Source organism: Herpailurus yagouaroundi, unplaced genomic scaffold (assembly GCF_014898765.1).
Source record: "Herpailurus yagouaroundi ecotype Mexico unplaced genomic scaffold, PumYag 220, whole genome shotgun sequence".
NCBI lineage: Eukaryota > Metazoa > Chordata > Mammalia > Carnivora > Felidae > Herpailurus > Herpailurus yagouaroundi.
This window is the reverse complement of record NW_024412451.1, coordinates 4,730,336-4,751,220: the sequence shown is the minus strand read 5'-3', so window position 1 is coordinate 4,751,220 and position 20,885 is coordinate 4,730,336. Positions and strand designations below refer to the sequence as shown.

The following is a 20,885-nucleotide window of genomic DNA, read 5'->3' as shown; positions in this document are numbered from 1 at the left end:
TCCTGTTTCCCCAAACTGTCATTTAGATTAGCGGCTCCTTTAAGTGGCGCCTCTTTCATTCCCCCCAACTCACCCTCCCCGTCGGGCAGCACGCGCAGAGCCATGTGCTTCCCCCTCCCGCCTGCCTCATTGGCCCGAACTGGGTCACGGTCCCGCCCCCAGTGCCGTCTCCCATTGGGCAAATGTAGGTCAGGGTCCCGCCTCCCACCTAAAGGCGCAGCAACTTCACGCACTTAGCCCCTCACGCGCCCTCCCGGGCCTTGGCGGATGCTGGGGTCCCATTGGCCGCGCGTCTCGAGGGGTCAAGACGCGATTGGCCCGTGCGTTCAGCCGGAGGGAGGCACGCGGCTTGGGTGCTTGGCCCGAGAGGCAGGCGGGGGCCGAGAGGAGGGGTGTGCGCTGTGGCGTCGGGTGTTTTGGTTTGGCTTTTTTTTTTTTTTTTTTTTCCGCGAAAGAAGTTTGCGTTGGCCACGCCTCAAGGCGGCCGCCTCCTCTTGCCCCCTCCCCCGCCCCTCCGCGCACACCTCTTGGTGCAGATTGCAAAGCGCCTTCCGCTGAGAGAGCTGCAGATTTTGCAAGAGCCTAGCTCGCCCACCTTGCTGGAGCGCCTTGTGTCCCCCTGAACTCCGGGTTGCAAAGAGCCGGTTGCCTGATTTGACCACCCCCTCACCCGGACTGCATGGTCTCCTGGGACCCTCTTGAGTTGCACGTTTCTGCACTGAGGACTGCGAATCCCCGTCACTCCTAGGATTTGCAGTGTTCTGGATACTGGAGGCTTGCAGGCTACGCTCGCCCGCTCCTGGGCAGGCACTCGCCCGAACCACAGGAGTGTGCCGCTGACTGGCAGGCCAGCTCTTCGCCTCTCCATGAGCCCGTGAGCTTACGGGCAGGTGCCCGGTGATGGCGCGGCCCGTGAGCGACAGGACCCCGGCCCCACTGCTGCTGGGTGGCCCAGCCGGGGCCCCCCCTGGCGGGGGAGCGCTGCTTGGGCTGCGGAGCCTTCTGCAGGGGACCAGCAAGCCCAAAGAGCCATCCAGCTGTGAGTTCTAGCCCCCGCCTATTCCAACTCGGACACCCAACTCCCTTAGGGATTCAAATGCTGGGGCGGGGGCCCCCCGGGACTACCTCCTATCGTGCCGAGAGTCCATTCTCAACCTTCATCTACTCAGTTACTAGGGTGTTTAGGACCCTAGATCCCTCGGCACCTAGGATCCAAAAGTACCTGCTTAAAGCCCATCCACCAGGAGGACCCAGGAGTCTCCGTGTCCTCTTCCCGGAGGACCCAAGAGTCTAGGCCCCAGCCCCCCCCCCCCCCCCCCCCCCCCCCCCCCCCCCGCTTCCTCTGCGTTATGAGAGTCCGGACCCCTGGGGTCCAGGAAAGAGGGAGGGGGTGTGTCGGATGCTCACACGGTATTGACACGGGCTTGGGCGGGGCCTCCTGGGGTCACATGGAGTCTGGGGATGAGGAATGTGCCCCAGGAATAGAGCCCCTTCCTGCCCCTTGCAGAGTGTGGGGGTGGGGAGAAGCGGCTACAGTGAGCAGGGGGGTAGGTTACAGAGAAATTACAGAACCGTCATTTTTTTTTCCTCTCACCTGCCCAACCCTCCACCTGCCTCTTTTTGAACTTCGGTCGTCCTTCCGTGGCTCTGTACCTTCCCTGGTCTCTATCTTACCCCTCTCTGGGTCTCTATCCTCCCCCCTCTTTCTGAGTCTCTCTCCCTCTCTCGGTCTCTGCCTGCCTCTCTGTCTCTGCCGCCCCCGTCTGTGCCTTCTCTCTCTGGGTCTCCTTCGCTCTCTTGAGTCTCTGTTGCTTTCTCTCTCTGGGTCCTTGCCTTCCCTCTCTGATCTCTCCCTCTCCCCCGTCTACCCCCTCTTTCTCTGGATCTCCGCCGTGTGGGTCTCAATCCCCCCATTCTTCCTGTCTTTCTGTGTCGGGGTCTCTCCTCCGTCTCTTCCTTCCCACCCCACCCGGTCTTTTTCCCCGCCCGCAGGTCTCCTGAAGGAAAAGGAGCGCAAGGCGGCTCCGCCGGCATCCACGGTCCCCGGGCCGGGCCTGGAGACGGCGGGCCCGGCGGATGCCCCGGCTGGGGCGGTGGTGGGCGGCGGATCCCCGCGGGGGCGCCCGGGGGCCGCGCCTGGCCCGGGTCTGTTGGCGCCGCTGCTGTGGGAGCGGACGCTGCCGTTCGGCGACGTGGAGTACGTGGACCTGGACGCCTTCTTGCTGGAGCACGGGCTCCCGCCCAGTCCGCCGCCCCCCGGCGGCCCGTCACCGGCGCCCTCGCCCGTGCGCACGCCCGCACCCTCCCCGGGGCCCGGCTCCTGCGGCTCAGCTTCCCCTCGTTCCTCGCCGGGGCACGCCCCCACCCGGGCTGCCCTCGGGGCCGCGGGCGGCCACCGCGCAGGTGCGACGGCGGGGGCGGGACAGGGCCCCGGCTGGGCGGGGCTTGGACTTCGGGGGCGGGGCTGCGACCCGGGGATGCGATGGTGGGGCTGGGGTTGTGCGCCCAAATTCTGGGTCCTTCTAGGCGAGAGATGTTTGGAGAGAAGTCCGGATTCTGTGTCCCTTAATGCATCAGGGTACTGGGTCTCCTGGATCCATTGGAGATAAGGGACTTGGGACCCCAAATTCCAGGAAGTATGTCCAGTAGGGAGATAGTGTGGATTTTTCGGTGGGACGTGGGGACCGAGGGTCCGGATACTCGAGGAGCCGGGACTGGGTTCCCAGAACACCGGAATTATTTACTGGGGAGTGAACTGCACTCCAGAATCCGGGCCCAGAATCGGTGGAGTGTGGAAGGACCATAACGCGTAGGTCCTCTACAAGGGAGAAAGCAAGGTCTGGGCACAGACTTCTGTTCCACCATGATGTAAGGGACTGTCTGCCCTGGTTCCTGAGTCCGCCAGTGGAGAAGGGCTAGCACCCCGGATCCTCTAGAGGGGAGAAGGTCGGGGATCTTCATTCTAGATCTTACATTGAGGCTTGGACCGAGTCTCCTATGTCCTGGGAGAGGAGGGGCCGAGGATCCCAGAATCCTAGCGTGTATCCCAGTGGCGAGGGAGAAGGAGGTCGAGGGGGCCGTTTCTCAGTGTGTTCCCCAGAGTGTAGGAATGCCTGGATCTTTGGAGGTTGAGAGGTTCGAGCTAAGGAACCGCAAAGAGCCGAAGGAAAAGTGTGCTCTCTCCGGCACTGGGGGGTCCAGGGGCGGTCTGCAGGTTGGGGATTCCCGGACACACCTGCCCCTGGCCAGACCTCCGGGCGGAACCAGGGCCCTCCCCTTCCCAGCCGCACATTCCTGCGCCACGTGAGTCCTCTCCTCTCTCCTCCATAGTCTTGACTTCGCGCACGCGCGGTCACGCGGAGGGGGCGGGGCCTGGGGAACTAGAGGGCGCCCGTGGCTGCAGGGGGGGCGGGGCGGGAAAGCAGGCGCCCGCACGTGACTGGCCCTGAACCTGTGTCCTCAGCTGGCCCCGGCTTGGTCGCTCTTAAAGGCACAGGCCGCCCCTGTCCCCTCTCTTGAACCGACCTCCAAAAACCTGTCATTTCCGCTTTTCATCCCTAACCCTTCGAAGCCAGCAGCTCTTAAGAAGCTTACCTGAAGCCTTTTCAGTGCATTGGATTTCTTTTTCTTGCGCAGCCCCCCCGGGGGGGGGGGGGGGGGGGGCTAGGCTTTGATCAGGGATTCAATAAGCAGGATTCGGGCTAGACTATGGGAAGGAAGCTGACGCTGCCAATCCGAGGGCCAGAGGTGTTAGAAGCAATAGACCAGACTCGTGTTATTTAGGGTAAGTCAGTTATAATTGGGCTCATTTCTGTGTCTGTGAAAGTGGAGTCGGTTCCATGATTTCTAAGCTACAAGGTAGCTTAGGGACCCTTCGTAGTTTATATTAGAGAGGTTGATCTCTGGCAGGCTTTACGGTAGGCCTCGTAAGGGCCTTCCTCGGGGTGGAAAAGACACCTGAGCAGGGGGTAGCCTCTGCGAGTACCAAATATATACACACTCAGGTGGCACATTCTGTTTCCCCAAGGCCTGACCTCTCGGGACACACCCAGCCCTGTGGACCCAGACACCGTGGAGGTGCTGATGACATTTGAACCCGACCCAGCAGATTTAGCCCTGTCGAGCATTCCTGGCCACGAGACCTTTGACCCTCGGAGACATCGCTTCTCCGAGGAGGAACTTAAGCCCCAGCCCATCATGAAGAAGGCTCGGAAGATCCAGGTGCCAGAGGAGCAGAAGGTGAGCACTGCTAGATGTAGGCTGTAGGCATGGCCTTTACAGGCCCTACGGCCAGGGATGGCTCTTTCCTCCCAGTCAGGCCTGGGCTTCTCATTGGGGTTAGCTCTCAAGGTTCCCTTAACCTACAGCCAAGAATCAGTCAGTCGTGCGAAGCCGTGGGGTGTGACGGGGCTGAGGTTTGGGCTTGAGATCTGCGAAGATGGTGTCATTATGGGATGCAGTCTCAACCAGCCTTGCTGGGCCCAGTTGTACAGGCTTGGGGCTTGGACCAGGCCCAGTCACTAAGGACAGCATTCCTTAGCAGCAGGGTGTCAGTCTGTTTCTTCTGAGCCGCTAGCCCTGCTGGGGCTGGTCCTTTGGTCTCTGATTTGGGGCACCGTTCAGGGTGCTTGCGTCCACCTAGGATGCAGACTTTGACAGCCCGTCTGGGCCTTGTTTTCTGGGCCTGGACTGCTCCGCGGTGAGAGACCTCAAGTTCCCATCAGCAGCCAGAGCTGCCTTCTGATTTGGGGCAGCGACCGCTTCTTTCCAGTCTTCTGCTCCCTTTGGCCACTTCCGGGGCCTCCCCTAGTTAAGAGGTGTCCTGGCTGCTCACCAGACGTCACCTCACCCTTGCGTAAGACGCGACTGCTCGAAGCGCTGAGGATTGGCCTGTAGGCCCGGCCCGGCCCGGCGGTTTCTCTTGTCACGGGGCCCGGGCCGGATTCACCCTGGTGAGCAGGGACGAGGCTTTAAGGAAGCGGGGATGTGAGGTCATCTTTTGGAGCCCTGGGTGGCCCTTGTTACTAAGGAGTGGTCCTCCTCAACCAAATTCTAGGACCAGAGAACCCTACGTGTAATGGTGTGGGGAGGCCTTTTGCTAAAGTACAGCCTTTCTGGCAACCAGGACCCGTTGGGAAGAAGGCAGCTCTCTGGCCTCTGTTCAAGGCCAGTAGGTCAGAGACTGGCTACAGTCATTGGGACCACTTCGACATTACCTTTGTTTGCTGGGGAAACAACAAGGAGGTGGCCTTGACGACCAGGTCCAAAGGCCCCCGGCTCTGGAAAGATTCACGGGACACAGAACCCCATCACCAGGGAGCCTAGGCTTTCCTTGGCAACCAGCACCTGGGCAGGTGATGCATAAAGCAGTGCTTTTTATGGGGAGAAGCCCTCCGACCCTGAAGGTCCCATCCCGCTGCTAGGGAACGAGCATCCTTAGCAACCAGGGGCTAACTGGAGGCCCTTTGTTGGGTGAGGAGCAGTGGGGTCTGCTCTGCACAGTGGAAACATGAAACCAAATTGCTTTGAGTGTGGGTGGAACGATCTCACACCTTAGCTGTTGCTAGGGGCTTGCTCTCCTTAGCAACCAGATCCCTGGGTACCCATCCTAGGAGAGACCTGGTAACCTTTAAGCCCCACTGCTGGGCAAGAAACCCCCCAGAGGGTCTCTTAGATGCCCTCCGTCCTTGAAGGCACAAGGAAAGCTGCTACCCCCGGCCCTCAGTGCCTTCTCAAACCCCACCCCCAGGACGAGAAGTATTGGAGCCGGCGGTACAAGAATAACGAGGCAGCCAAGCGGTCCCGAGATGCCCGGCGGCTCAAGGAGAACCAGATATCGGTCCGGGCGGCCTTCCTGGAGAAGGAGAACGCCCTGCTGCGGCAGGAAGTGGTGGCTGTGCGCCAGGAGCTGTCCCACTACCGCGCCGTGCTGTCGCGCTACCAGGCCCAGCACGGAGCCCTGTGAGGCCGTCCCCCACCCTTGCCCGGCGGAGCTCTTCCCCGCCTCGCTCAGACTTGCGCCCCGACGCCCTTTTCCCTCCCCGCCCTGTGGCCCACAGGCCGGCCAGCTGGGTGCCCCAGGGACGTGATGATGCAGATAAATACATTTATATTTTTAAGAAAAAGCGAGCCTCCCCCCTCCCTCGCGGGGGCGGGGAGGGTCCTCTGTGTTGCCCCTGCCGCTTCGGGGACCCCATCTTCCCACCGCCTCCGTTAACACACCCTGAATAAATGTTGAGAACCCCAGAGCCAGCTGTTGTGGGGGGAGGAGGCAGCTCCCTGGCCCCAGTTCAAGGCCATCGGGTCACGCTGGCCGCGGTACGTGGGCAGGTCTGGGCTTGGAGCCACAAAAGGCAGCAGCTACCGGAAGCACCTAGGGTTGGATCCCTCCCACGGGTTGCGTGGTGCAGCAGGGACGACGGTCTGAGAGGAATGCAACGACTGCCTTTATTGCATAGACCTTTTCAATTGCTCTGAAGATTGGGGTCGGGACGCACAGGAGACAGAAGACAGGAGACGGTCGTTTCCCCGCCCCCCACCGGCAAGGGGGTGAGGAGGAACATTAGTGCAAATCCGAGCGTCGGCCCCGGGGAACCTGCCCCTCGTGGGCTGATTGGCCAGTTAAGTGGAGGCACCGGAATGGATGGGGCGAGACCCGGGCCCTGACTGGCTAATGAACTAAGGCCTTCCCCAGCCCGCACATGCCAGGTCCCGTCATTGGACAAGACGTAAGACAGTCCCCGCCCTCAGTCGACCTGGCGTCCTACGAGCCGGAAGCGAGGGTTTGGGCTGAGCCCCGCCCTCATCGGTCAGGCACTACCCTCGGGGCCAGCCCGTTTGTGACCATCATGAGCCTCCGGAATTCGGGCCACACTCCAACGTTACCTCTGGTCCCCTGGGGGCGGGCGCAATCCTGAGACGGGGCTGGGGCCCCTGCGTGTGGGACCCTCGCCCTAACTCTAGCAGCGAGGCCACGCCCTCAGGTCAGGCTCCGCCTCCTTGGAATGTTGGCCCCGCCCCCGGCGGGCCGCAAGCTTCGTTGGGCTCAAGGCTCCCGACGCGGGCAGCCGGGAGGCCCAGTGAGCAGCGTGCCGAGGCCCGGGTGCATCTGCGCCTGCAGTGGCCCGTACTCCACCTGCTCTCCGTCCACAGTGAGCACGCCCCGAGGCGTGAGAGGCTCGAGGCGGAAGGCACGGGCCGCGGCGTAGCCCAGCTGCGGACAGCCCAGGCTGAAGTGGCTACCTCGCTCCATGGCCAGAAAAAGGCGTAGCAGCGCAGCCCGGGAGATGCCACCACGCACCCAGCACAGGTGCACCAGGCCGTCGTCAAAGCGCGCGTGGGGAGCTGCCACCAGGTCTGCCCCCAGGTGGCTAGGTGAGATGGCCAGCATGAGCACAAAGTCCCCTTCCAGCGTCACCCAGCCTGGGGGGAGTGGGGTGCCCAGAGGAGGGAGCAGGTGGTCATGCGGGCCCCTAGTAGAGACGTCTCCCGGAGAGCCGGGGGTGGGAGGGGGAAGCCCAGAGGATGCTAACGTTTCTGGGACCCCCTCGGTGATGGGTGACAGTAAAGCTGCCTTAGGGGAGCTAGGCGGTGAGGGCAGTGGTGGGTCTGGGGACAGGGGGGCATCCCCAGCCCCACCCCAGTCCCCGGCCAACTCTGGGCCCCCGCCATTGAGGGACAGGATGGGCAGGGGTTCAGGCGAGCCAGGGGAGGTCAGGGCGGGCCTGGGCAGGGGCAGGGGCAGGGGCAGGTCAGACACTGAACGATGCAGGGGTGAGTGTGCCACAGGTGGGGCCGGGGCCGGGGCCGGGGCCAGGGTCAGCTCTGACTTGGCACGGGGCAGGCCACGGGCAGGGGTGGGTGAGGTGGGCTCCACGGTGGCAGGGAGGTAGGAGAGGCGTCCTCGGTAGGTGTGCAGTGTGGCGAGGCCCAGCACTGTGCCCAGTGTGAAGCGGGCACTGCCCAGGGCCCTGAAGCGCTCGCTCTGGATATCCACGTCTGACACGAAGCCCCAGGCCACAGACAGGAAGGACAAGCAGCGGGAGCCAGAGGCCAGCGTCACAGACATCAGGTCCAGCGGGCGGCTGCCGCCCCGGCAGAGTAGCAGCGAGCAATTGAGCAGCAGGTCCACACCCAGGGCAGGTTCAAACCTTCACAGCCAGAGACGGATGGACACAGTGGGAAAGAGTCGACGGGCTTGGGTGAGAGGCACAGAGCACAGGGTAGCAGGAGAAAGGCACAGAAGGGGTGGGAAGCGGGGAGGGGCGGGGGGGCGGGACCAGGCAGGCCTGTGGGGGCCTGGCCCGCCTGCAGCAATCGGGCCCCCTCGGGATGGACTCCTCTTACTGAGCCAGGCTCCCTGTCAGTTCATTCCATGAGCGTTCCCCGAGTGCCATCTGTGTGCCAGGTACACTTCTGGGCACTAGGGACACAGCTGGGAACAACCAGGCAAAAATGTCGGGGGGGTGGGGGGTGTATGGGGAGCACCCCAGTCAGACTGATTGGCAGCGGGCTGGCGGGCAAAGGGGACTTGGGGACATTAAGTGCCAGGCCGCAGGACGACTCATCCCTCCCCTCACGGTATCAGGCTCACCTACGACGCAGGACCCCACCTACCCCCCATGCTGGTTCACAGCTCCGGCCAAGGCATTGCCTGAGCCACAGGGGAGGATGCCCACGGGCGTCTTCACAGCCTCTTCCCAGTCAGGGCGGTCCAGGAATCCGTTCAGCACCTGGAGGGCGGGAGACCAAGACACCTGGGTCCCGGGGCCAGGCCAACCCCGCGTCCCAGGGCTCAAGCAGGATGCCCCCGCCCTACCTCAAACAGCAGCCCGTCTCCGGAGACCGTGACAATGCCGTCCCACTCACTCAGCCTCAGCCCCTGAACCAGCTCCCGGGCGTGGTTCTGTCGTTCTAGCGTGGGGAAGTCGGAGGTGAGCCAGGCTGTTCGGCTCCGTCCCCCCACCACACCCCAGGCCTCAAGACTCAGGAGTCCTAGCCTCCCCCCCACCCCAGCCCCTACCTCCATCCTGACACAGCCCTTACCTGTCTGGATGAGGTTGAAGGACAGCCCAGCTTCCGAGATCATGGGCAGCACGTGCGTCTTACACCACTGCCAGGCCAGGCCCCGCCCCCCCAGGGGATTGACCAATAGGAGCAATCGGGGTGGCTTTGGCAGAAGCTCGGGGGTTATTTCTGCAAAGAGAGGGGAAGGCGTCTACGTGGGCCCCAGACCCAGGCCCCTCACCGCAGCAGCAGTAAACTGCAAACAGCCCCAGGGGAACTGGTGGAGGGCTGGCACAGGAGCCTGCTGGGAAGTCAAAGGTGGATGTTTTTTTGTTTTGTTTTGTTTTTTTTTGCCTCCGGGGCTTCGGCTGCTGAGGCTCAGGTGTGCACCCTCCGCACCCCCCCGTCCCCCAAAGGCAGGACTTGGGTGTCTAATCCCAGTGCCCTTTGGACCCGTGTGTGGGAGGAGGAAGGAGAGCTGTGGTTTTCACTTTCCTCTTCGTCAAGCACCTGGAATCCAGGATCAGGTTATTCCACCGTGCAAGGCCCCCTCCCCGTTCCCATCCCCCAGGGCCCCCAGCCAGCCAGCAGGATCCTGGAAGACCAAGGCAGACTCACCAGCTGGGGACCCTTGAACTTTTACCTTCCTGTGCCAACTGAGAAGCTTGGGGGGAGTGGGGCACTCTGCCCAAAAGTCTCTGGCCACCCCCCACCCCCAGAGGCCGGATTAGATGCCAGCTCTGGGCTCCTGGGCTGCCCTAGGGGACCTCTGTGAGTGCCTGTCCCTGGGTGGTGACTAATCATGTCTCAGTCTGCTGCTCGCGCCAGCCTGGGAACCTCTGACTCATCTGTGGTCAGGGCCCATGGAAGGGGGGAGGGGACACAGACAACCACCTACGGGAGCAGCAGACACCAATCATGTTTTCTCTGCCTGTGGTTTTCTTCCTTCTGGGGCCCGTCCCTGTCTATCACTCTTTCGATACACACCGAGAGAGACACAGCACAGACAGACACACAGTAGAGACAGAGATGCCCACAGAGGGAGACCCACAGAGACACCGAGGTGGCCCTAGGGACAGAGCGGCTGTGTAGTGCCTCACCCCCGTCCCCGGGCAGCGGCAGTCCACGGAGCAGACACATGAGGGCAGTGGCCCAGCGCTGGGCCTCAGCGCGGTTCTCCTGGTAGGTGGCCGCCCCGTCGACCCGAAAGGTGCGGGCGGCTCTGCGCCGGCCCCCGCGCCGGCCCTGCGGATAGGTGTAGATGCAGAAGTAGGCCGCCGCTGCGTCCGAGGGGCTGCGGCTCCGCAGGGTGCAGCAGCCAGACACCTCAGCCAGCGGGACCAGGCCGCCCCGGGGCCGGGCTTCAGGCTTTGGGCGCAGCCGCTGTATGTGTAGGGCCTGTGGTGTGAGAGTGAGGGCGAAGCGGGAGCTGCGGGCCGGGAAGGAGCCAAACTCGCCATGCAGGAGCGGGGTGCTGGCGGCCAATGGTGGCGGCGGTGGGGGGGCCATGGCCTTGGCCCTGTCCAGGGCGCTTCCAGGCCTGTGGCCCCAGCTCCAGGTCAGCTCCTGGTCTGGCCTCTGTGGGGAGGGAGGAGGGCAGGAGTCAGAGTCCAAGACCCCTATGGCTGATAGAGAAAAGCAGGGGCGGGGCCTGTGGACAAGGAGACAAGGGGGGGCGGTGACAGACGAGATGGGAGCATCAGAAACAGACAGGCTCGGACAAGGGTGGGGGGAGACCTTGAGGACACAGGACAGAAGTCAGTTGTATAGGAAGGCTAGCATCCTGGAGGGTGGACAGCCAGGCATGCAAACACTCATTCACTTATCCCCCAAATAATTATTCAGTGCCCTCTATGTTCTAGTCACAGTGCCAGGCCCAGCGAACACAGCAGGGAACAGAACAGACAAAAATCCCTGCCTTTGTGGAGTTTATAGTCTTATCAGAAGACAGAAAAATGAGACGAAGAGGTAAATACATAGTATGGTGGATTAACAAGGGCTTTGGAGAAAAATAAGGCAGAGGAGAGAGATCATGATGGTGGAGATATAAAGAAACAGACATGCAAAGATAGAGAACACCACACACACACACACACACACAAAGCACACACACGCGCACACACTCACACACACACACTCACAAGGTCATCTCCAGATGGAGAAAGTAACAAGGGAGAGACACTGGGACCCAAAGAGAGGGAGAAGTTCTAGGAGCCAAACTCTGAGAGAAGGAGACCACCAGCTTCAAGGAGCAGACAGCTCAGATGATGAAAGATACTTAGGAGAGTCAGAGTTTAGGGGCTCCAGGAGGTCCTCTGATGATCAGAAAGACAAAGGACAGGGCAGATAGGAGGGGCGGGGGGACGTAGACAGCTGGAGAGATCAAGAAAGGAGTGTGACACGGAGGAGGTAAGGAGTCAGAGAGTTAGAGAGTTAGAGAAGCCACATGCAGGCACCTGCAAGGGGCAGGGGCCAAAAGCTGGACCCCGAGCACTGACCTGGGCGTCTGGCCGCCTGCTCTCCAGGGAGGGGGTAGGAGCCGGGCCTGAGGTCCCCTCCCCAGAGACCTTCCCCCTGCCCTCTGCCCAGCTTCTGCCTCCTTCCAGCTCACCTTTGTCCCCCACCGCCCCACCCACCCAGCCACCTGCCGGTCCTGCCCTCTCCTTCCTGGGCCCAGAGCTGCCCCAGATGCACCCCCATCTATGGACTCACCCTCAGGAGTCACCTCTGCCCCCTGCCCTGGGCAGCTCCCTCAGGCTCCACCCCTAACTTGAACTGATCCCTCCCCTATCCGTTAGCTCAAATCAGGCTTAAGTAGAGAGTCCTAGATCTCCCCCAGTCCTGGGCCTGAGCCTCTGTCCCCAGGTCCTCAAGTCTCAGGCCCGGTCTCCATTCTCTCCAGCCCCTGCCTCCTGGTCCCCCAGACCTGGGCATGGGTCTCCACCCATAAATTCCCCCAATCCATAAGCCTGAGTTCCTGTCTCCGGTTCCTCCGGTCCAGGTCCTGTATTCCCACCCCATTTCCAGAACCCAGTCCCAGACCTGGGTTTCCATTCCTGGATCCCTCAATCCCGGTTCTGGTCCTCCGTCTCCATCCCACACCCCTGGTATCCCAGTCCCGGCCTGCGTCTCCGTTCCTCTTGGTCCCGCGGTCCCCCAGACTCGGGTCCCTGATCCTACCCCCGCACCCTCCTCACACGCCGAGTCCTCCTCCGGGCGGCCCCTCAAGTCAGCACCAACCGCCCCCATCAGGCCCAGGGGTGGGGGGAGGGTGTGCATCGTCTCAGCCAATGGCCGCGCGGCCGGCCTGAGCCGCACCAGTGAAAGCGTGCGGGAGGCGGGGCCAGCCGGCTCGCGAGCTTGGCGCAGGGACTAGCCGAGGGACAGCTCGAGAACTGGGCGGGGCATCGCGCTCCGCGAGATCAGCTGCCATAGTAGGTGAGGGCACACGCGCAGCAGAGGGGGCGTCACGACTCCATTGACAGCGCCGCTGACGCCATCTTTGTGGAGGGCAAGTGGTAGGCCTGTCCTGTCCATTGAGTTTATAAAAGAAAAGGGACGTGAGGAAGATCTCCGCCTGCAGATTAGAGACTGACCCTAACACAGGTAACAAAGACCCAGAGATATGCAACGGAAGTTAGTAAAAGAGACCCAGAAAAGCAGAGTCAGAAGCAGTAAGAGACTTAGAGTGCCCTCTGTTTTTCAGATAGTTACAGAAAGACAAGCGCTAAGAAAAACAGAGATCTACACAAAGAGACAAAGACAATAGAATTGAGAACATGCAAGGCTAAGGCCACAAGAAGACCCAGAAAATGATGGACACAGAGATGGAGACAGATAGTTCTGGAATGAAAGCCAGGGAGAAGAGGCTCATTAATTCATCTATTTACCTTGGATCCAAACCAGGATGGAGGCAGCCTGACATGGACATCTGCCCACTGAATGACCCAGTAACATGGCAAGACAAAGAAACAAAGAGAGAGAGAGATGGGGAGAACCAGTATCTGAGAGAGACCTCTAGGTCAGGGATGAGGGAGGAAGACGATGTTGGAGGCCCAGAGGCCCAGAGGCACCGAAATCCACAAGTCAGAGAGCAAAAATGCTGGGGCGCCTGGGTGGCTCAGTGGGTTAAGCATCTGGCTTCAGCTCAGGTCATGATCTCACTGCTCATGAGTTCGAGCCCCGCGTGGGGCTCTGTGCTGACAGCTCAGAGCCTGGAGCCTGCTTCAGATTCTGTCTCTATCTCTCTGCATCTCCCCTGCTCGCTGTCTCTGTCTCTCTCAAATATAAAATAAAACATAGAAATAAATTTAAAAAAAAAGAAAGCAAAAATGTTGACAGAGACATAGAGAAGCAAAGAAATTGTGCAATGGAGAGAAAGACAAGAATGGTATCAGGAGACCAAAAACACAGAATCACAGAAAGACACCTGCAGAAGGAGACAGGGACAGAACTTGCTAAAAGTGATGAATGGAGGAAGTTCATTTACTGTCCAACAATGTTCCTTGCGTTTAAACCCAGAGTAGCAACAGCACCAGAGAATATACGCCAAAGAATGATCCAGAGAGCGACAGGGGACAGAAAGATGGAGAGACAGGGAAACACACATCGTAGTTGGGGAGAAAGGCAGGCACCCCAGACAAAGAGGCTGGGACTCAACAACAGAGACCAAGTCACAAACGCAAGGGCACAGCGACACGAAGAAAATTGTGTCCCATGGTATGGTGATCTTCACGTTCACGTGGACCCTTCCTTACCTGATCCCCCTGCTCCTCTGTTTCAAGGTGTCCATTCATCTGCTGGCCCTCTGCTTTGTTACCACATCAGCAAGACCCTGGTCCCGGGCAGGAGGCCATGGGAGGGTGGTATGGGCAAGGAGTCAGGCCGGACAGTGCGGGCCTGGCCTCTGGCCCCGTGGAGGACAGGTGAATAAGTAGGAGGATCAAGGGCAGGCCGACCGGAGGCCAGGCTGGACGTGCTGGAGGCCCAACAGGCAGGGCTTCCCTGAGGAAGGAGAAAAGAGGGGACAGGTCAGCTTTGTCACTGCCCCAGCCAGTCTGTCCGGTCTTACACAATAACGGCTGATAATAGGAATGGAAGCTAATTTGTATTGAGTGCTCATGTGTAAAGCATGGTACGAAGCGTTGTTGTTTTTTTTTTTTTTTTACTAACTTACGTAATTCTGGAAAATATGTGCCAAGCCTATTATCCCCTTTTTGTAGACAAGCAAAGTAAGGCGCAGAGAGGTTGAGTGACTTGCCCAAGGTCACACTGTTAGTAATTCGCAGAGCCGGGATTTGAATTTGGCTACAGCTGACACGACCCCATCTCACCTTCTTTTCTGTGTCTCTGCTTCTCCCTCAATCTCCATCTCCCTTCTCTTTCTAGGTCTCCATTTCCCTCACCCTCGGTCTCTGTCCACTCCCCCTCTGGGTCTCCAATCCTCCTCCCCTCTGAGTCTTTTCCTCTCCTTCAAAGTCTCTCCTCCCCCTCTCTTTCTGGAGCCTTTCAGCGATTCCCTCTCCACCCTACCCCCCCCCCCCCCGGCCCGGGGGTTCTGGGCGCCCCCTCCGCATTCCAGTACCGTGCAAAGCCCTCGCACTGATCCCGCTGGGTCACCTGAATCTCTCCGGCTGGGAAAAGCAGCCCCCAGATGGCAGAGGCTGAGGAGGGGGTCAGAGAAAGAGGAGGGGGAGAAACGGCATCTAAAAATGGGAAATGCGGGATGCTCTAGACTGGGCTGCAGCAAGCGGATCTCGGGTTAGATCTCAGGTAGGACTTCCCGAGCTAAGGCCGCGCCAAACAAGCGCGGCACGAGATAAGAGAGGTGAGCCAGATAAGGAAATGCCTGAAGCGTGGGGTCAGAAGTTTCCCGAGGTTCCGACAAGCCCCGCCAGCTCCGCCTCCTCACCTCCAGTACTCGGCCCGCCGGGTCCTCCCGGAGCCACAGAGAGGCCGTCGGCGTCGGGCCAGAGCGTCACCGTGCGGCGCGTTCTCCCAGCTCTGCGCCACATCGCTCTCGCTCCCAGATTCCTTTCTTCCGGAAAACTATCGAGAACAGGGACTGGTGGGGCCAGAGAGGCCCCCGCCGGGCTTGGCCCCTCCTCCTCGACGTAGCGCTCGTTCCCCGTTGGTGGTTCGTCCACTTATTCCGGAATCGCCCCTACGGCCGGTGAGGCGATTCGCCGTGAAGGGGCTCGGCTCGAGTGCCGCGCCGCGTCGTGCCCGTGTGACGTCACGTAGGCGCCACTCGCTGAAGGCTTTCCCCGCCCACCCCGGCGCTGTTCTCTCTTTCCGGACCTGGTTGAGCAGGAGGCGCCATCATGGTGAGCGTGCTTTGGAGAGCTGGGGGCCCCGACTATCCGCCGCCATCCGTCTCGGACTGGGGCTGGGGGAATGCCGGAGGGGAGCAGGGATGCCAGGGGAGCTCGGAGGGGGCGACCGCCGCGGTGGGGGAACTACTGGGGAGGCTCGGAGACCAGGGATAGGTCGGTCATCTCAGCCTCCGGCCCCCTCCCTTGCCCTTTTGTTACTATACGTACAATTAAGTAGATGGCCGTATTGAAACACAAGGAGGTTAAGTGACGTGACCGAGATCACCCTGCCAGGAAGTGGCAGAGCCAGGGTTCCGACCCAGGCGCTGGTCCCACGTCCGTTCTTAATCTCTTGTCTCTGCTGCCTCTACCTGGACCTGTCATCCCTCCTGGCCTGGCACGTTGGGTCCTGGGGCGGGAGGTTTGGAGGGGAGGGTGTCTCTGACCGTCCAATGCCTGGGTTTCGTGGCCAGGCAAACCGCTGAAGTCTCAGCTCCTTGTCCGCCCCGTGATCTTGCCTTCCCTTTCCGTACCCCCATTTGTCGGTCTGTTTGTTGGGGACACAGTAATCCTGTGTGACCGATGTGAGTTTGGAAGAGTTTGTCCGAAGAACGCATCGTAGATGATTGCATACCTTAAATGTTGGAGAAAAGGGAGCTACGGATAACCAAGTAGTTCTTTGCAATTCCTAATTTGGTCTATTAAAAAAAAAAAAAAAATCGGGGCGCCTGGGTGGCTCAGTCGGTTAAGCGTCCGACTTCAGCTCAGGTCACCATCTCACGGTCCGTGAGTTCGGGCCCAGAGCCTGGAGCCTGGTTCCGATTCTGTGTCTGTCTCTCTCTCTGCTCCTCCCCTGTTCATGCTCTGTCTCTCTCTGTCTCAAAAATAAATAAACATTAAAAAAAAAAATCTCGGGGCAGAAGTTGGGGTACGGTGTAGTGGAAACGGTGGCTTCTTTGGTTTTCTCCGTAAAAGTGGGAAACTCCCTCCTAAGGTTGTGGGGTTCGGGGAGGTAAGTGCGGGAAAGGTTCTCGTATTGGTTGAGTGAGTTCCAAATAAAGATTCTCCGCTGCGTTGTTAGGTAGAGTCTGCCCTTGGCTTCTGTCGTCAAAAAATAGATTTTAAAGAATTTAAAAAATCTTTTTTTGAGTTGGTGTGACTGCTGTGTGAAAGCTTTTCATAGGGGTCATTTGAGGCCCAGAAGATTGTAAGTGACTCTCCGCATGTCACCTAGGGGTGGACCGGGGATTTGTTGTCTCTTCAGAGACTGGGGTCCTTGCTCTTCCTCGGAGATGAGTAATCAACTCATTTTTGCGGGCGAATAATCTGCCAGATCAGAGTTGGGTCCGTAATCTCTGCTTTATTAACTCTGCAGGGAGTCGACATCCGCCACAACAAGGACCGAAAGGTTCGGCGCAAGGAACCCAAGAGCCAGGACATCTACCTGAGACTGTTGGTCAAGGTGAGTTTGAGGCCTGAGACCCTTAGGCAGCACCACCCCAGAATTGTGACTTCTAGAACATTCTAGTATTGGTCCCCAGGCTCCTTCAGGGGTCTGCTTGGCAAGCTCGTAACTGGTTTTGCCCGGGGTTCCGGAAGGTTCAGTGTTCTCAGCGTCTAGGCTGTCTATATCTGGGGGTTGGGGAGGGGGCTTGGAGGGTCTCCTTGGGGCCCAGTGGGATGGGGGAAAGCCATAAAAACCTTGCTAGCCCAAACATCATTTCTTTCGCCTTTTGCTGGAAGGTTGGGAGGGAGGGGTGTGGGCTGCCCTCGGTTCTCATCCTTCCTTTTCTCTTTCCTCCAGCTGTACCGGTTTCTGGCCAGACGGACCAACTCTACCTTTAACCAAGTTGTGTTAAAGAGGTTGTTCATGAGTCGCACCAACCGGCCACCTCTGTCCCTTTCCCGGATGGTGAGCGGCTGACTCAAGGAGCGACTGGATCCTGTCTAGAGCTGGGCTCTGGGTGGGCGGGGGGGGGGCCAGGCCTGGAGCCTGGCCATCGGCTGGTTTACTTCACCCAGCAGTGGGCACAGAGCTCTGACCCTTGAGGCTGAACAGCGGTGGGTACTTGAGTGGTTCGGGCTTGTTTTCTTGTAAAGCAGGGGCAGTTATAGTGGGTTCGTGTGGTTTCAGGTCCCGTGACGCAGTCCTTAAGTGTCAGGAGCGATCTGTTGAACAGTCTGCTTGCGCGTCGTGTCTGGTGCTTTTCCCAGGCTAGACCAGCGGGGAGCTAGTTGGGAGGTGGGGCGCGGGTGGGTTTAGCCCCGTCAGGGCACACGTGTCTCTTGTGCCCTTGGGGGCGCCTGGAGCAGTGGGATGGGGTTTAGACACCAGAAGGAACTTCCTTGACGTGCATTTCTCCTCCTCCAAAGATCCGGAAGATGAAGCTGCCTGGCCGGGAAAACAAAACCGCCGTGGTTGTCGGGACGATAACCGATGACGTGCGGGTCCAGGAGGTGCCCAAACTGAAGGTGGGTGAGGAGGGCGCTCCCGGGCATGGTGGGGGGGCGAGAGCAGACTCCGGGGCCTGGATGACCTGTCTCAGGTCTGCTCTGTGTGAGGCAGGCGTCACACCTACCCGTTTGAGCAGCTTTTAGGATTGAAGGGGGATGATCTTGGCGTTCTCGATGGTGGGTGTCCCTGGGCACATCCCTTCTGGGTCCCTGTTGGCAGTGCTGGTTCTCAAGTCCTGTAGCCTGGCTTCCGATCTAGATTTCTCTGGCAGTTTGTGGCTTGTGGACAACGTCTGGGGTCTTTTTTACCCCCGTTTCCTTATCCGTAGTAACTTGAGGGTGTTGCATTGTTAAAGGCAATTTTAGAAACAAATTGGCCTCAGAGGCGCCTGGGTGGCTGAGTAGGTCAAGTGTCCCAACTCTTGATTTCGGCTCAGGTCATGATCTAACGGTTTATGGGATCAAGCTCCGCATTGAGCTGTGTGCTGGCAGGGTGGAGCCTGCCTGGGATTCTCTCTTTCTCTCTCTCTCTCTCTGCTCCTCCCCTGCACGTGAACATTCTCTCTCAATATAAATAAACTTTTTTTTTTTTTTTTAAATTTTTTTTTCAACGTTTATTTATTTTTGGGACAGAGAGAGACAGAGCATGAACGGGGGAGGGGCAGAGAGAGAGGGAGACACAGAATCAGAAACAGGCTCCAGGCTCTGAGCCATCAGCCCAGAGCCCGACGCGGGGCTCGAACTCACGGACCGCGAGATCGTGACCTGGCTGAAGTCGGACGCCTAACCGACTGCGCCACCCAGGCGCCCCTAAATAAACATTTTTTAAAATGGTAAGAATAGCTGTTGTCAACTCAGGAAGCTCACTCTAATGGTATTAGCAGGCGCCACAAGCAGTGGGGTGACTGCTGGGCCAGGGCCGTGGAGAGGAAGTCCCAGCAGCCGTGGGTGGCCGTGTGAGGGGTCTGACCGCTCCTGTCCTGTGTGTCCCCCAGGTGTGCGCACTGCGTGTGAGCAGCCGTGCCCGGAGCCGCATCCTCAAAGCTGGAGGCAAGATCCTCACCTTCGACCAGCTGGCCCTGGACTCCCCCAAGGGCTGTGGCACCGTCTTGCTCTCTGGTGAGTGGGGTTTAGTGGCTCCCGTGGCTACTTCTGGGCGCCGGGTCCCTGCCTGATCCAGTCCTTCCCTTCCTCTCCCCAGGTCCGCGCAAGGGCCGAGAGGTGTACAGGCATTTCGGCAAGGCCCCAGGGACCCCACACAGCCACACCAAGTGAGTATACCCAGCCTTGCCATCCGGCCCTGACTTTTTCCCTGGACCCCGCCCGGTGGGTCTGGGGGCCTTGCCCCGCTTCCAGCCCCTTCTGTTTCTCACACCAACCCAGCGTCAGGCCTCCGTAGAGGCCCCCCCCCCCCCCCAACCTGGTCTTACTGCTTCTTCCTCAAGACTTGGCTTACAGTTGCTCCTGTTGAGGCCCTGCAGGGCCTGAGTCTGCACCTCCCTCACGGAGCCTGCGTCTTACCCTGCCCTTGGGGCAGCTCAGATGAACCCTTCCTGGGTGCCTGATGCTAACTGCACTCCCGGCTTTCCCCGGTCCTTCCCCCTCCCCCCCCCCCCCCCCTCCCCTGTCCGGCCCGGGTCCGGTGCTGCTCTGTAGCTGTCCGTGGCCCATTGGGGCCGGCCACTCCTGTGTGGGCACGGTCTCACCCTCTTCTCCCTCCCGCAGACCCTACGTGCGATCCAAGGGCCGGAAGTTCGAGCGCGCCAGAGGCCGCAGGGCCAGCCGAGGCTACAAAAACTAACCCCAGACCCTGCCTTGTTATTAAAAAGATTTGGACTGTTGACGTTCTCTTGTGTGTTATTCCAGGGATGAGGGACGGGGGGGCGGGACACGGGAGGGGATCGGATCGAATTGGAGTCTGGGAGTAGGATGCGCGCCCCTCTCCGTGGACACCAATGGCGGAGGAGCCCTTGCCTCGGGGGCGGAGTCTAGCTCTACCCGCAGGCGCCCTCTGGAGGCTCCGGTGCGTGCTTGTCTGGATCTTGCACCGTTGGACCCTTGAGGGCCCCCCACGGCCAAAGTCCCGCCCCCTCAGTGAGCCCGGTGACAGGTGTTTCCGCACCTGTTCCCTCCCCCGGATTAACCGCACCCGCCCCTCTAAACCTGAGCTCCTCCCAGGCTCGGCCTGGTGGGCAGGGTGTGGACGCGGAAGTGCTGAGGGGGCGGGATCGCGGTGGGGGAGGGGTACGTGGGAACAGGTGAGTTGCTCCCCTTTAACCGAAGCTTGAGTCAGCTGGGGTCTGGCGGGCCCCTGGGCCCTGGGCCAGTGACCTGGTGAGTGTGTTCCCTGGGCTGGGGCCTTCCCGTACCCGCGCTCGGCCTTCCGCAGGGACCTGCATCGGGCCCTCCTCTGTGTTTACACAAGGGGCTGGGTTCCCCGGATCCCAGGCTAAAACCTGATGAATGAGGCGAGACAGCCGGAAGGACGGCAGAAATAGAGGCAGGAGGTCTCCAGACCCCTGTTCTGACCTCCGAAAAGGCAAGGCAAGGAGGGAAAGGGGATGGGGGTCCGGACACATGGGGGGAGCTCTGGATGGGCGAGAGGGAGTCCTGGTTTTATTCCTCTTTATCTTTGTAGGCCTGGTCGCTGTGGTCTGGAGGAGGGAAGCCGCCTGGGTGCCGTGATTGGAAGGAGGGGCCGCTGGTTTGCAGGGATCAGGGGTCCACAGCCCAAAGGTTGGGTCAGGAGCCTCAAAGGAACAGCATGAGAGGGAGACAGGACAGGAGACAGAGTGGTCCTTGGCCAGGAATAAGTGGTTAGCTAGCAGGAGATAGCAGGATTCGGGTAGAAACCCCGGCAGGGCAGCTCGGCCAGGGATCAGCAGAGATCAGAGGGCAGCCCGAGAGCACTCCGGCTGGGAGACAGGCCCGCAGGGGCAGCCAATCCAAGGAACGGTGGTGGGTCAGGCCCTCCATCCAGATGGGCCGGTTCCATGGTGATGAAACCTCCTGGTGAGCCCCTCCGCTGTGGCAGCCCGAGTGGGTGTGAAACCCCAGGAGCAGGGTCCCCAGTCCACGGAGACCGGTCTCGTTCCCTGGCTGGGTAAGAGG

The 20,885-nt window shown here is 60.1% G+C and overlaps 3 protein-coding genes across 12 annotated transcripts; 2 read left to right on the top strand and 1 right to left on the bottom strand.

The window, feature by feature from the left end:
* The first annotated feature begins 446 nt into the window (after nucleotides 1-446).
* Nucleotides 447-6,246, top strand: DBP (D-box binding PAR bZIP transcription factor). 3 transcript variants are annotated; one of them, XM_040457600.1, is made up of 4 exons: nucleotides 447-1,039; nucleotides 1,993-2,403; nucleotides 4,028-4,239; nucleotides 5,750-6,246. In XM_040457600.1, the coding sequence occupies exons 1-4, from the start codon at nucleotides 901-903 to the stop codon at nucleotides 5,963-5,965; spliced, it is 978 nt and encodes a 325-aa protein (XP_040313534.1). In that variant the 5' UTR covers nucleotides 447-900; the 3' UTR covers nucleotides 5,966-6,246. The 3 variants fall into 3 exon arrangements, with proteins under 3 accessions (XP_040313534.1, XP_040313535.1, XP_040313533.1); XM_040457601.1 differs by lacking the exon at nucleotides 447-1,039 and adding an exon at nucleotides 1,389-1,547; XM_040457599.1 differs by lacking the exon at nucleotides 447-1,039 and having other exon boundaries at nucleotides 1,434-2,403.
* A 178-nt stretch (nucleotides 6,247-6,424) lies between these two features.
* Nucleotides 6,425-15,048, bottom strand: SPHK2 (sphingosine kinase 2). 8 transcript variants are annotated; one of them, XM_040457592.1, is made up of 7 exons: nucleotides 14,918-15,048; nucleotides 13,764-14,010; nucleotides 10,107-10,584; nucleotides 9,046-9,195; nucleotides 8,819-8,913; nucleotides 8,617-8,732; nucleotides 6,425-8,150 (listed from the first exon to the last, which is right to left on the bottom strand). In XM_040457592.1, the coding sequence occupies exons 2-7, from the start codon at nucleotides 13,800-13,802 to the stop codon at nucleotides 7,046-7,048; spliced, it is 1,983 nt and encodes a 660-aa protein (XP_040313526.1). In that variant the 5' UTR covers nucleotides 13,803-14,010; nucleotides 14,918-15,048; the 3' UTR covers nucleotides 6,425-7,045. The 8 variants fall into 8 exon arrangements, with proteins under 8 accessions (XP_040313526.1, XP_040313525.1, XP_040313530.1 ...); XM_040457591.1 differs by lacking the exon at nucleotides 14,918-15,048 and adding an exon at nucleotides 14,591-14,911; XM_040457596.1 differs by lacking the exon at nucleotides 14,918-15,048 and adding an exon at nucleotides 14,591-14,911 and having other exon boundaries at nucleotides 10,107-10,251.
* Nucleotides 15,049-15,210: 162 nt separating this feature from the next.
* Nucleotides 15,211-19,617, top strand: RPL18 (ribosomal protein L18). The gene is made up of 7 exons (XM_040457603.1): nucleotides 15,211-15,332; nucleotides 16,696-16,782; nucleotides 17,125-17,232; nucleotides 17,694-17,792; nucleotides 18,770-18,893; nucleotides 18,976-19,045; nucleotides 19,500-19,617. The coding sequence occupies exons 1-7, from the start codon at nucleotides 15,330-15,332 to the stop codon at nucleotides 19,573-19,575; spliced, it is 567 nt and encodes a 188-aa protein (XP_040313537.1). The 5' UTR covers nucleotides 15,211-15,329; the 3' UTR covers nucleotides 19,576-19,617.
* The last annotated feature ends 1,268 nt before the right edge of the window (nucleotides 19,618-20,885 follow it).

Bases quoted from the DNA above. Each gene is read 5' to 3' on its own strand.
- RPL18 (XM_040457603.1), top strand. The intron at 18,894-18,975 runs GTGAGTGGGGTT...TCCTCTCCCCAG, and splicing joins TGGCACCGTCTTGCTCTCTG to GTCCGCGCAAGGGCCGAGAG. The intron at 19,046-19,499 runs GTGAGTATACCC...TCCCTCCCGCAG, and splicing joins ACCCCACACAGCCACACCAA to ACCCTACGTGCGATCCAAGG.
- DBP (XM_040457599.1), top strand. From the start codon at position 1,449: ATGGAGTCTGGGGATGAGGAATGTGCCCCAGGAATAGAGCCCCTTCCT. The intron at 2,404-4,027 runs GTGCGACGGCGG...TGTTTCCCCAAG, and splicing joins CGCGGGCGGCCACCGCGCAG to GCCTGACCTCTCGGGACACA. The intron at 4,240-5,749 runs GTGAGCACTGCT...CCCCACCCCCAG, and splicing joins AGGTGCCAGAGGAGCAGAAG to GACGAGAAGTATTGGAGCCG.
- SPHK2 (XM_040457590.1), bottom strand. From the start codon at position 12,285: ATGCACACCCTCCCCCCACCCCTGGGCCTGATGGGGGCGGTTGGTGCT. The intron at 8,914-9,045 runs GTAAGGGCTGTG...TCCCCACGCTAG, and splicing joins CTTCAACCTCATCCAGACAG to AACGACAGAACCACGCCCGG. The intron at 8,151-8,616 runs GTAGGTGGGGTC...CTGGCTGTGAAG, and splicing joins GCTGTGAACCAGCATGGGGG to GTTTGAACCTGCCCTGGGTG.